This window comes from Antechinus flavipes, chromosome 1, assembly GCF_016432865.1.
Source record: "Antechinus flavipes isolate AdamAnt ecotype Samford, QLD, Australia chromosome 1, AdamAnt_v2, whole genome shotgun sequence".
NCBI classification, from domain to species: domain Eukaryota; kingdom Metazoa; phylum Chordata; class Mammalia; order Dasyuromorphia; family Dasyuridae; genus Antechinus; species Antechinus flavipes.
In genome coordinates this window covers 678,219,212-678,232,111 of record NC_067398.1, presented here as the reverse complement: position 1 = coordinate 678,232,111, position 12,900 = coordinate 678,219,212, and the positions used below count along the sequence as shown (strand labels likewise).

At 38.3% G+C, this 12,900-nt stretch overlaps 1 protein-coding gene across 1 annotated transcript in view; it reads right to left on the bottom strand.

The window, feature by feature from the left end:
• LOC127545277 (mucin-16-like) overlaps window positions 1-12,900 on the bottom strand; it is a 112,692-nt gene that overhangs the window by 35,134 nt on the left and 64,658 nt on the right. The window contains exons 57-72 of the mRNA XM_051972449.1: window positions 12,751-12,816; window positions 12,379-12,503; window positions 12,206-12,273; window positions 11,619-11,791; window positions 10,121-10,156; window positions 9,180-9,248; window positions 8,552-8,617; window positions 8,174-8,298; window positions 7,437-7,504; window positions 6,893-7,065; window positions 3,266-3,301; window positions 2,336-2,404; window positions 1,656-1,721; window positions 1,275-1,402; window positions 1,097-1,164; window positions 495-667 (exon numbers count right to left, since the gene is read on the bottom strand). Of these exons, the coding sequence (XP_051828409.1) occupies window positions 495-667; window positions 1,097-1,164; window positions 1,275-1,402; window positions 1,656-1,721; window positions 2,336-2,404; window positions 3,266-3,301; window positions 6,893-7,065; window positions 7,437-7,504; window positions 8,174-8,298; window positions 8,552-8,617; window positions 9,180-9,248; window positions 10,121-10,156; window positions 11,619-11,791; window positions 12,206-12,273; window positions 12,379-12,503; window positions 12,751-12,816 (1,509 nt within the window). The remainder of the gene's footprint in view (window positions 1-494; window positions 668-1,096; window positions 1,165-1,274; window positions 1,403-1,655; window positions 1,722-2,335; window positions 2,405-3,265; window positions 3,302-6,892; window positions 7,066-7,436; window positions 7,505-8,173; window positions 8,299-8,551; window positions 8,618-9,179; window positions 9,249-10,120; window positions 10,157-11,618; window positions 11,792-12,205; window positions 12,274-12,378; window positions 12,504-12,750; window positions 12,817-12,900) is intronic.

Genomic DNA, 12,900 nt, shown 5'->3' with positions numbered 1-12,900 from the left:
GACCACATCTTGACCAATTTTTTTTTAATTTTACAGAAAAAAGAACTGAAGCCCATATGTTGGTTAGCCAACAATCAAGCTGAGAGGAATATCAGGGCTCAGGTTCCTGATTCCATTCTACTTCTTAGATAACCATCCTTCCTAACTTCACGTTATCTATACTTTTGTATGTTGCCATATAACTTCCTCAATTAATTACATAAAAGGATAAATTTGCAACAACAATAAAATAGGATAAAGATCAAATTTCTGTAGCTACAAGAGATGGCACCAAGAATTGGACAATATAGGGAATCAGGTTAAGGGTAGGTCCTATCTTTTTGCAGTTAGCTGAAGGAAGGAGGAAATGGAATAGAAGGTTCTAGGGTAGGGATGAAATTAGGGTCTAAATAAAAAATAATTCTTTAATACATGAAGAGATAATGACACTGAAGTTATATCAGAAGATTGACTTGGGAGAGTGGCCAAGATTTTGGCTCAGTTAAGTAACTCACCATCAAGATAAAGACTGTCCTTGTCCAGGGTATAGGGGCCCAGCCTGGAGATGCCATGTGTTTCCCTGCTCAGCTCCTGATAAATCCTCTCTCTGTCCAGTACAGGGTTGGCAGGGTCAATGTGACGGGAACACAGGGCATCCACTCCAGTTGCAGAGCCATTCTTCATAGGTCTGGACAAAAAAATGTACAAAGTGACATGGACATCCATAAAATTGGTGCTGAAAAACATTATAGGGATTCTGGGCATAGAAATAAATATATTATTGAGATGACCTGGGAAAGACTGATGACCCTTGGAATGGTTAATGAACAAGCATTATTATTATCTTTGTGTGAGCAATCAGAAAATCCCAATTGGAAAGAATATTGTTCACATTGGACTGCTTCTTCTAAATCATTAACATCTGAGTGGAATTATTTTTCCTGAGAACTCAAGAAGAATAAGGAGGACTGGAATAAAGTAGTTTGGGAATTTGAAAGTTAAGAAAAAGAGACTAAAGTGCATGAACGAGTTGCTTTTTTAATCCATACTTCCATTAGAGGTTTATTCTCAAGGGTGAAGGGAAAATGTTTCATTTCTTATTCTCTTGACTTCTTACCTCAGAGAAATCACCTTGCATCCAGAGTAGAAGGGGGCAATGCTACTTTTCCTGAACAAGAGACCAATCTGGCAAAGGAAGGAAAACATCGGGTGAACTTGGAGTAAGAGGAGATGGTTCCCAAACAAGGAAAGCAGCTATGCAAGTAGGGGATGACATAGGCAGGGAAGAGACTAACCCGGCGCTGAAGGACCCTTTCTGTAGAGTTGAATTTGTCAGAGCCTGGATTCCCCATGTCTTCTGTGTAGAGTAAGTTGGTGATGGTGAAGTTCAGAATGAAAGATTCCAAGCTCGGAGTGCTGCTGACTGAAGTAAGAGAAGGAGATCAACAGCTATGTGTGAGCATTAGTCCCATCTGCAAGCAGAACACCCAGTGGCTGTTCTGTTCCCATCTAGAAGGAAAACTCATTGCCCTGGTTCCACTCATGTCTCATGTGAGAAAAGATTCCACACTTCCCCAATTGTGCTTTATTTAGCTTTTCCCCAACTACTAATCTCATGACAAATTGGCTCATTAAGGCACTCAAGGAAAGGATTTAGAGATGCTTGCAGCTCATACCTGTGGTGGTAAAGAATGGTGATGGACCAGAAGGTGTTATTGTAGCAAAAGTGGTGGATACAGGAGCTGAGGATAAATCAGGACAAAAAAAACCATTGCTAAAATCACAACTGATAAAATTATAGAAGCAAGAGAAGAACAGCAGATGGGCTTTGCTTGGCTTAGTCAAGATTGATCAATCAAAAGAACATATGTCCAAGATACTGTGCTAAGAAGTTCTAGGGTTACAAAAAGAGGCAAAAGATGCTCCCTACTTTCAAGGAGCTCACAATCTAATAGGGAAGATTATCAAGTGAAGAGCCATATTCTAGAAGATTATAAAATAAAGTAGAATTACCACAAGGGGCATCAGGTATGTGGGGTAAAGTGTTTTTGTTGCTAATGATGGACAGAATAGCCTTTTGCAAAGGGTTCCCTAGCCCCCCTTCATCATTTGAGTGGGATACACAGATTTATTCCTGAAGAGATCTGTCTGTAAATGACCAGATATTTAAATCTTAGTCTGGTCTTTGCAGCAGGAGAACTCAGAGGACATGTCAAATCACACCTCCTATCTAGTCCTACCCTCCACTTCTTAGAATAAGGAGCTTGTTTGGAAAGTCTAAGTTTGTTTCATTTTTTTCTTCTTTTAAAAGCGTTGAAGAACACTTTCCAAAATACTGATGTCATCATTCTCTTACCTGTGTAGACTCCAGGGTCTGTAGATAGCAGGGAATAAGTGAAGGTTGATCCAGTGGCTGGCCCAGAAGCTGCAGAGAAGGATTCTTATTAAGAAATGAACATACAGAGCAACACAGATTATGTACTCGAGGACACAAGAATTGGGTTTGGTTTTGTTTTGTTTTGTTGCCTTTCTTTGTATTCCCAGCACCTAAAACATTAATTAATGGTCATTGCCCTAGATACTATCTCTAGGTTCTATAAACAGGAAATGATTAATAATGTTTGACAAAATAAGTAAATGAATGCTGTCAAACTCCTTGAGTGACCACAGCAGGGGTTTTCACTGGCTAAAGTCACTTTCATTGCTAGTAACATCTCTAGCAGAAATGAAGTAAAGGTTTCAAGGCATCCCATCATGTAATTCCTACTCCAGGTAGACTTTTACAATTGATGTTTATCTATGAAATGTCAATTCCTCTTGACTTTCCTATTTGAAAAGTTTATTAAATTATCACCACATAACCTTGGATAGAGGGAATGGGAATTTCAGAGAGTGAGGCAATGTCTATGGTCATTAAGTGCCAGAAGGACCAAAATGTCTTTTTTTTCTACCTGGGAGCTTTCCCACACAATTTCAGGACTGGAAATCTCCTAAAGGGGCATATAAATCAGGAATTCCCTAGTATCCATGGAAAATGGATATCCACTATCAGCCTGAAGAATTAAAGTGATAGGAAACTCATTCCACATTGAGGCAGTTGATTCTACTGTAGGAAGAAGTCCTTTCTAATAACACTCAAGTGAGTTATGAGTGCACAGATATTAAAGAAATCCACGATAACTTCACTTTTCTCAGTCATATTGAGGATCATTTCCAGGTGTGAAGCAATTTCAGCAATCACAGCTGACCTGAGAATCAAAGCATATTTGTATAACAAGACACTTACTCATCATGGGTTGGACTGGACTGTACTCATTATAACCTGGAAAACAAAGGACAGATAATGAAAAGAAATATCAAATGAGAAAAGAACCAAGAGAACACTTGAGAGGCTCACATTGACAACAAGAGAACAGAAGATCTAATGACTCAGTTTGCCATCTCTTGGCATTTTGGGTGTCTGCCTCAAAGAGGGAAGGATCAAAAAAAATTCTTCCAGGTACCTGCCAGCTCTATGACATGACAAATATAACAAAGGAGCTGTCCTTGATCTATTCTGCCTTATTTAAACAAAGAGCAGAGCAAACCTTCAGAATGTTTGCTCTGGTTTGTTGTCAGGCTCCTCTTCCCACCCTCCTGGCTTAGAGAAGAAATTCAACACACCAAGAATAAAGATTAACAGAAACACAGAAATGAAGTAATGACCTGGTCCAACCTATAATTGACCAGGAATCCTTTCCACAACATTCCCAATAAATGGCAAGCTAGTATTTATTTGAAGTTCTTCAGGGAAGGTAAACCTACTTCATGAAGTAGACATCCCACATAATAAGAAATTTTTCTTTATATCAAACCAAAATTTGCATCTTTGCAACTTTATTTTAGGTTCTGCCTTCTAGAACCAAGCAGAATAAGTCCATTGTCCTTTGTTTGTGACAGTCCTTTAACCCCTTAAAGATAATAAAATACTTTATCTTTCATAGTATAACCTAAGATTTTTCTTAACTTTTTTTGTTTATCATATAACATTATTGAGCCATGTTGATTGTCAGAGTTAAACTTAGTAATTTTTTTCAGGCAAGTTTAGCCTTGCCTCCTCCAACTTACACTCACAAAGTAGGTTTTCAGAATCCAGATATATAAAGCTTTATTATCCCTATTAGATTTCATCTTATTAGATTTGATCCCAACATACTAGCCTATTCAGATGCTTTGGGATTCCCAGCTCCATCATCTAATACATTGATTCAATTCTAAAGCTTTGGGTTAACTGTAGAATTAATAAACATATGTTATATGCCTCTTCTCAAGTTATTTACCTTTTAAAAGTCGCACAAAATCAAAGAAATATCAGAACAAAATACAACACCTGCCCTTCCAAGTTGGCATCAAATAATTAATCACTATTCTTTGGGTCCAGCCATTCTACCATTTTAAACCACTTAACTGTGCTACCTTCTAGTCCAAAGATTCTTAAATTGTGGGTTGCGATCCCATGAGTTGCGTAAGTAAATGTGGGGATTGCAAAATTATGATTTATTATTAGTAAATGTTTGGCTTGTATATATGTATATGTATTTTATGTACCTATGAGATCTGAGGTCACCTAAAAATTTCTTGGGCAAAAAGGGGCCACAAATGGAAAAAGTTTATAAGAAGCTCTGATCTAGTCAACATTTATCCCAAACAATGGAATTAACATGGGGACATTTGTCAAATGAACCTGTTTCTTTTCCACTTCCTGAAAACATGTTCCATCCTTAAAAAAACAAAACTCTTTTACTTGATCCTGCAATCACCTTACCCTATCATTTTATTTGTCTTCTCCCTTTCACAGTCAAAGGGATCTAGAATCTAGATCAGGGAATCTAGAAAAAGCTACTTTTCCCACTCACTTCTCAACTTCTTGCAATCTGACTTCTGATTCTACCACTTGACTGAAACTGAGTTTACCAATAATCTCTAAATTGCTAAATCTAATGGCCTTTTCTCAGGACTCATTTTTTTTTACCTTTTTATGTATACACTGTTGACCACACTGTTTCTCCTGGATATGCTCTCATCAGCTCCTGGTTTAAATCATCATCTTTACGCAAGCCAGATACTAGATCCACACAATTAACCTCATCTGTCTCTTGAACTTCAGTCCCATATCCAGTCCCATAAGTACTGGAGATGTCCATATGAATGTTACAAACTCATCTGAAACTCAACATGTTCATAATGGGAATTCATATGTCTTTCTAACTCACCCATCAACTGTTGATGGAACAATCAACACCAGATTTACAACTTTGAAGTCATCATCAATTCTTCCCTCTTGTCCCCAATTTGGAAAATTAGCATCGATTCTATTTTTACATCACTGCTCACATTTGCTCACATAGCCCACTGCTATGATTAACATCCTCATCACTACTAGGAGGCTTTCATAACAGCTTCCAAACTGGTTTTCCTGACTCTATTCTCTTTCACACCAACCCATCTTTCTGCACAGATGTTAAATTAATGTCCCTAAAGCACAGGTCTGAACTTGTCACTTACTTCCTCAAGAAGCTTTACTGCTCTAATTTGCATATTCCCTTCTTTAGGATTGCTTTGGGAATAAAATATAAATGCTTCTATTAGATATTTAAAGCCAATAAGAAATCTAATTAGCTCCAAGGGATCTTTTAGACTTATTTCACTTAATTCCCTCTTACATACTATATGTTCCAATTGTTACATTTTACTCATATGTGATGTTCCAACTTCTGGTTATAGAATTATAAGCGGTCATCCATATCTATAATGCTCTCTCATGCTCACTTCTCCTTCTTGAAACCTTTTCAATGGTTCATCTTAAATATTATCTTTCACACAAGATCTTTCTTCATCCCCTCAACTATTAGTGATCTCTTCTTGAAATGATTTTGTATTTGCTGTGAATATATTTTGCATTTCTTTTTCTTTCTGGATACATGGTATTTTCCCTTAGTAGAGAATAAGTGCTTTAAGGACATAAAGATCATTTGATATTTTTCTCTATATCTTCAAAGACTGGCAAAATGACTGACAGAAAAAGCACTCATTAAAAGTATAATGAATTGAACAGAATTTAATTCCATTCCATAATCACCCTCTTCCACAGGGCTCCCCAATTCCTCTTAAGATTGTAATGAGGAACTGGACACAATATTCCAGATATAATCTGATAAGTCCAGAGGATGGTAGGATTTTACTTTTAATCTTCCAGCTATTGTCTTTGTGCATCCTAATATTGCATGTGTACACACACACACACACAACACATACACATATATATGTGTGTATATATATATATATATATATATATTATTGCTCTGTGTTATTGGCACTGAGCTTGTTATTCATATTGAGGTTGTAGTTTATGAGAATCCCCACAGAATGCTGTCTAGCAATGGTCCTCCATCCTGGGCCCTTACAGTTGATTTTTAAAAATTTTACTTATAGAATCTTATGCTCATCTTCACTAAATTTCATTTTGTTAAATATAGCCCATGTCTCAAGTGAATTGAGTCCTGATTAAATCATGATTCTTTGCAACATGGTAGTTATCAACCCTATCAATAAACTTTGTGTCATCTGTATATTTGCTTCCTTTTATCTATGTTTTCATCCAAGTCATTGTTAAATATATTGAACAAAATACCACCAAAGTCAGAGCTTGGTGACTGCCACTAATTGAAAACAATTAAGAAAACTAAAAACAGGTTCTCTGGGGAAGTAGGTATCTGTTTTGCATAAGTGAATAGACAAGGGATGAATGAGAATAAAATTAGGAATGTTTGGAGAGCTAAATCATAATGAGAATGAGATGAGACAATTTGGAATTAGGACAGAGGAGAGCAAGACAGACACTGGAGCCAATCTCTGCTTTCATAACATAACTCACCATTGAGGTAAAGGGTGTCCTTGTCCAGGATGTAGGGGCCAAGCCGGGTGATTCCATAGGTCTGGTTGCTCAGCTCCCAGTAAACCTTTTCTCTGTCCAGAAAAGGTCTGGCAAAATCTTGCCAACGAGTACATATAATATCTACTCTGGTTGCTAAGCCGTCCTTCATTGGTCTAGAAAGGAAATGTTGATGAAGTCTCCTAAAGCTTGGTGCTGACTGAACTGACATGACATGACCAAGTGGTTATTGGGGCAGTGAAACTGAGATGTCTGAGATAATATGGTAAAAGCTGATAGTGACACTGATAAACCCACGCTACGTCTGTAGACAACAGTGTGGAATGACCAAGGATTCTCCGTGGATCAAGGACTCCATGGACAAAGGAGATAAACACAAAACAGCTGGGGAATTTGAAAATGGAGGAAAAGGTCACTTTATGGAGACCTTATATTGGTTTTTTATCTACTCTGAGCTCTGGTTGTGTGCATGTGGGTCCAGAGAGGACAACCTTAGGACCCCAAATGATAGCTTCCTGGGTCTCACCTCAGTGACGTTAGCCTGCATCCAGAATAGAAGGAACCAATACTGCTTTTCACAAATAAGGGATTGAGCTGGCAAAAAAGAGGAAAAAGTGAGTGAGCACAAACATACCTTATACAGTTGGAGTCCAAGGAATGAAGATTATTGTATAGGAGGGTGCATGAGATCATAAATCAAGGGTTGGAAAAAACCTTAGCAGCCATATTATTATCAACTACATAGTATATTGCCTGAACTCTGGTGGTCATCCTCATCTTCTTCCCTCTCCCCAACAAAACTTTGGACTCTGAAAGGTAAGCTTTTTACCTTATCTTCTCTAGAACCAGATCTCCATGACATTTCTCAAACAATAGGATGCCAAGCCACCTTGAGCATGTACTCTGGCTTTTCCAGATCCCACTAGTGTGCTGTTACTGACCTCCTCTCCTCCCATTAGAATATAAGCTTCTTGAAGACAAGAACTGTTTTATTTACTTTTATTTGTATTCCCAGTGCTTAGTTAGCAAAATGCTTCACTTAGTGAGTGCTTAGTTAATAAATATGTATTACTTCATTTATTTATTCTTCCAGTCCAGTATAATTCTCTAATTTTACAGATGAGGGAAACTGAGAGATTTATTTGCCCAAGATCACACAAGCAAAAAGCATCAGAAATGGGATTTGAACCCAGATTCTCTCATTCCAAAACCAGTGCTTTTTTCCATTGTACCATCCCAAGGGCAGGGACTGGAAAATCTCACCAGCTGTTGCAAGATTCTTTCTAAGGAGCCAAAAATGACAGAGCCAGGGCGCCCCATGTCTTCTGTGTAGAGCAGGTTGATGATAGTGAAGTTTAGTGTGAAAGGATCCAAGGTGTGGTTATCAGCTATGGGAGGGGAAGAAAAAAAATACCCATGCCCTGAGCCTCATCCACATCACACAAATATACCCACTGACATCCTCTTCTTTCCTGAAAGAAAAACCCACACTCCATGGCCCCATTGAAATCCATTTAAAGGAACCTCTCCCATCTCCCAAACCTTCCTTGCCTATTCCTCTTGCATTGTTCTCTTCATCTCCTAGTTAAGCACAATAAGATACTCCTGGGAATGTATAGCAAGTACACCCTTTAAAGGTACCTGAGGTGCTGGAGAATGGTGATGGAGTTGCAAAGGTATCTGGAGGGAAAGAGGTTCTCACAGGAACTGAGGATAAACCATGAAAAATGGAAATCATTAACAAAGCCATAGCATGGAAATTTTCAAATTGGGGAGACAACTACCGGATGTGGGAGGAAAGTCACAGAATCCCTTGCAGAATGGGGCTCAATAATCACAGGAGGAAACAGATAATTTATGTAATTGGCTGCTACTAGCAAAACTTGTCAGTCTCTGTCCTTCCTGTCCAGAATACCCCAGAGGTCTTTACTTTAAGCTTTGCATGGGACACATGAGCTCATTTCAAATAACTATGAGAATTTTTTGCTACTAGCTGTGAAATCAACTGCCAGAATTTGCCTTTCTTTTTATGGAGGAGAGGTATGTATTGGGGGAGAGCTTTGAAATGTGTAACACACTAAGGTTCGCCCTCCTTCACCCAAATCCCAGATGCTGATTTCCTCTTATTTGAAGGGTAATTTTTTCTTAGAATGAGGTGAATTTTGAAGATTAAGTCAAATTCCCTTTTCATAATCATGTTGTCTCCCCAGATTCCATGTGGGAACCCGAGGGGCAATGCCCCAAGGTAGTAAAGTTGCCGCATTTCTACCTGTGGAGGTTCCAGGCCCTGAGGACATCAAGGGAGTTGTAAATGATGATGCAGTGAATGGACCAAAAGCTGTAAACAAAAAATAGAGGAAGAGGAGAAGGTGAAGGAGGAAGAGGAGGAAAAGGAGAAGGAGTAGTAATATTGAAGAGTGAGAGAAACCAAAGTTTCCCACAGGGTAACTGGTAGAAATTGGTGTCATCATGATATTTATGTGGTCATTAATTCAGTGTTCCACATGTAGGAAATGTCTAATAAGTGTTTGACAAATGATTGAATGAATGTGGACAAATACTTCTGGTTGACTTAACTGTCTAGATTCTCACAGGAGGAGCCTTTCGTAAGGACATTGGTTAAAGTATCCTGTTGACACTATTAACAGAAATGGAATTTAGGGGTACAAGGGATACTATCATGAATACTCACAGAAATGGAATTTAGGGGTACAAGGGATACTATCATGAATACTTCCTTTAGAAATCTTGCTTAAAAAGCTAAGGTGCACTATTAATTCCCCTGACCATCCCATAGGGATGACTTACTAAAGCTATCACCATTCAATCTCAGATTGAGGAGCCTGGGAATCCCAGGAAATGAAATAGTGTCTTTGGATCATGAAGGGTCAGTCAGAAGGATCTAGAGTCTATTGTTTTCCCCACCTGGAACGTTTTCTTCATAGAATTGCAGTAGTAATAGGAAAACCCCTCAGAGTATGTCTAACCCTCTTCTTGTGTCTGTGATGATTTCTAATGATGGAAAATTCACTATGTCTCAAAGACAGTCCTGGGGGAGGAGAATTCCTTTCTAAATATCCCAGAATTGACTAAAGGGGAAGGAACACTGGCATTATGGAGCTTTCCTATAGGAGTTGGGGGAAGAAGAAAAGACTTGGGATTCAGTAATGACCTAGGAGTCAAAATTGATTTGAAAATAAAAACACTTACTTGTCGTAGGTTGGATAGGATGGTGTTCATTATAACCTGAAAAGTCAAATAACATATAACAAAGAAAAGTAGATCAGAAAAAAGAAAGAGGAAATTTGATAGACACTAAAATGAGAACAAGAGCTGAACTGATGACTCAATTGAGTTCTATTGTCATCCTTGAGATGACATTCTTCTGTGCACTCCCTTACTCTCTGCCATGAAGGGAGAGATAATAAGGACATTTAAAACTTTGGGGATTTTGATAGCGCAAAGAGTGTCCTTATTCAATTCATTTTTGCTATGTCCTGTTCTGCAGAAATATAGCATAGGGCAAAGCCACTTAATGACTATCCTGGGTCATCTCTAAGAGCAGGGCAGAACCCTTATGCACAACAGTAAGCACTTAAACAGAATTTTCATTTATTTTAATTCAAGCTTCCTATATAAGAACTCTTCCAAAATCCATTTTCAGCAAAATGTCATTCTGGCTTTGCATGAGGACTCTCAGTGGAGGAAACCACACTCCTTCCTCAGTACATTCTTCTTTTGGATGACTACAATTAATGGAAGATTTCCCTTACTATGAATCTAAATACCTTTCCGGGTCACTTTCACACATTATTTATAATTCTGCTCTTTGAGGCCAAGTAGAAGGATTTTATGTGCTTTGTCCCTTGAGAGACCTTTAAATATTTGAAGAAAAACATTAGGCCTCTTTTTATTCACACTAAACACACCCAGTTCCTTTAAAGAATTTTTTATGGCATTGTTTCAAGTCCCCTTGATGGCCATTTTCTTTCTATATATGTTTTTCTTAAAGCATGAATCCTCAGAACACAACTTATATTGTGTGGCTAATATTGGGCGGCTGATTAGGCCAGAGGACAATGGAACTACAATCTTCTTCTATACAAGCTCTAGATTTGTCTTCATGGGGACTAATTGAATTGTTCTATCATACTACTGGATCATGTTGAGATTTCAGTCTGCTGAACCCTTATAATCTTTCTCAACACGAATTCTTTCTAGACAAGTTCCCACAATCCTCTGATCAAGCAGTTAATTTTGTAAATTTGAATCCATATTTTTACATTTGTTAAAGACCATGTTGTTAGATGTGATTCACCTTTTTTATTTTTATTGAATTCAAGTACTGACTAACATGTTAACTACTCAACCCTCCCAGTTTTCTGTCCTTTGAAAATTTTTTTCCATCTATGACTATCCAAATTTATTGCTAAAATGTTGAATATAATAAAACCTGATGCGCTAGTTGACCAATAATGCAGAAAATGAAGAGGAATGGGTTAACCAGGGAAGTAGGAATAGGTAGGGCCCATTTTGTGCTATTGACACAAGGGACAAGGGAGGATTAGGGACATAGAATTCTGGAGGTGTTAGGTCCTGACTCAGAGTGGGAATAAAAAGAAAAAGATATTAATGTTGGGATATGGTCTCCAATAGAGTTTATACTGGAGATAAAGGGCTCAACTATTGCCCTAGTGAAGAATCTCACCATTAAGGTAGAAACTATTCTTGTCCAGAGTGTAGGGGCCCAATCTGGTGATGCCATGGGTTTCATTGCTCAGTTCCCAATAAACCCTTTCTCTGTCTAGATAGGGACTGGTTGGCCCTCCTCGATGGGTGCACACAGCATCCACTCCAGTTGCTAAGCCGTCCTTCATAGATCTATGGAAGGAAACACACGTTGAGACCTTTGAGCTTAATGCTAAGAGATTAACTTGAGGGAGAAATTGGGGAAATTAAACTGAAATGAAGTGACATCAAAAAGGATGATGATGGTTAAAAAAACTCCCATTACTCGGGGGTTAGGATGGTTTAATAAATAGATCTCTTCCTGGAGAGAAGTATTTCAACATTATAGCATTTGTTCCAAATCATGACAGACAAGGGGAGCTACTTTCCCAAGGACCCCTGAATGAAGACAATGAGAATGAAACCATTTTCAAATTTGAAAATGGAAGAAATGGACCCTAGGAAGAGGCACTGCCTTTTTTGCTTGCCCACCTCAAGCCTTAGCCATGAACCTGGGATATCAAGGGAAATGATGTCAGATTTCTAAATTTTATCCTCAGGTCTCACCTCAGGGCAATCACTTTGCATCCAGCATAGGAGGAACCAATGCTGCTTTGCTTGAACAATGGGCTGAGCTGTTAAGGAAATAAGAAGGGGAATGAGCAACCAAATTTTCATCCCCCAAAATGGAGAAACTTGCTGCACAGGAACGGGCTTGGGTAGGACCAGTGGAAACTCACCAGGCGCTGCAGCACTCTCTCTGTGGAATTGAAAATGCCAGAGCCAGGGTGCCCCATGTCTTCTGTGTAGAATAGGTTGGTGATGGTAAAATTCAAGGTGAAAAGTTCCAGGCTGTGGCCACCAGCTATTACAGAGAAGGGAAACAAAAGACCCAGGCCTGACCCTTGGGCACATCCATCAAGCATCCATTCAAACTGAACTACTACTGTTGTATTTATTCAAAGCTGGAAAGAAAACTCAGCATCCTGACCCCAGTGATATCCACATTATGGAATCCCCCCCATTTTTTCTTTATATCTCCCATCTTCTCATACCCTACTTAAGTATAATAAGTTATCATGGGGATTGAATCAGAGACATATCCTTTATACCTGTGGTGCTGGAGAATGGTGATGGAGCTAGAGAAGTGTCTGGAGAAAAAATGGTTGTCACAGAAGCTGGAAATAATAATAATAATAATAAATATATAACATAAATATATTATATAATATAATAAATATATAACATAAATAAAGCATAAA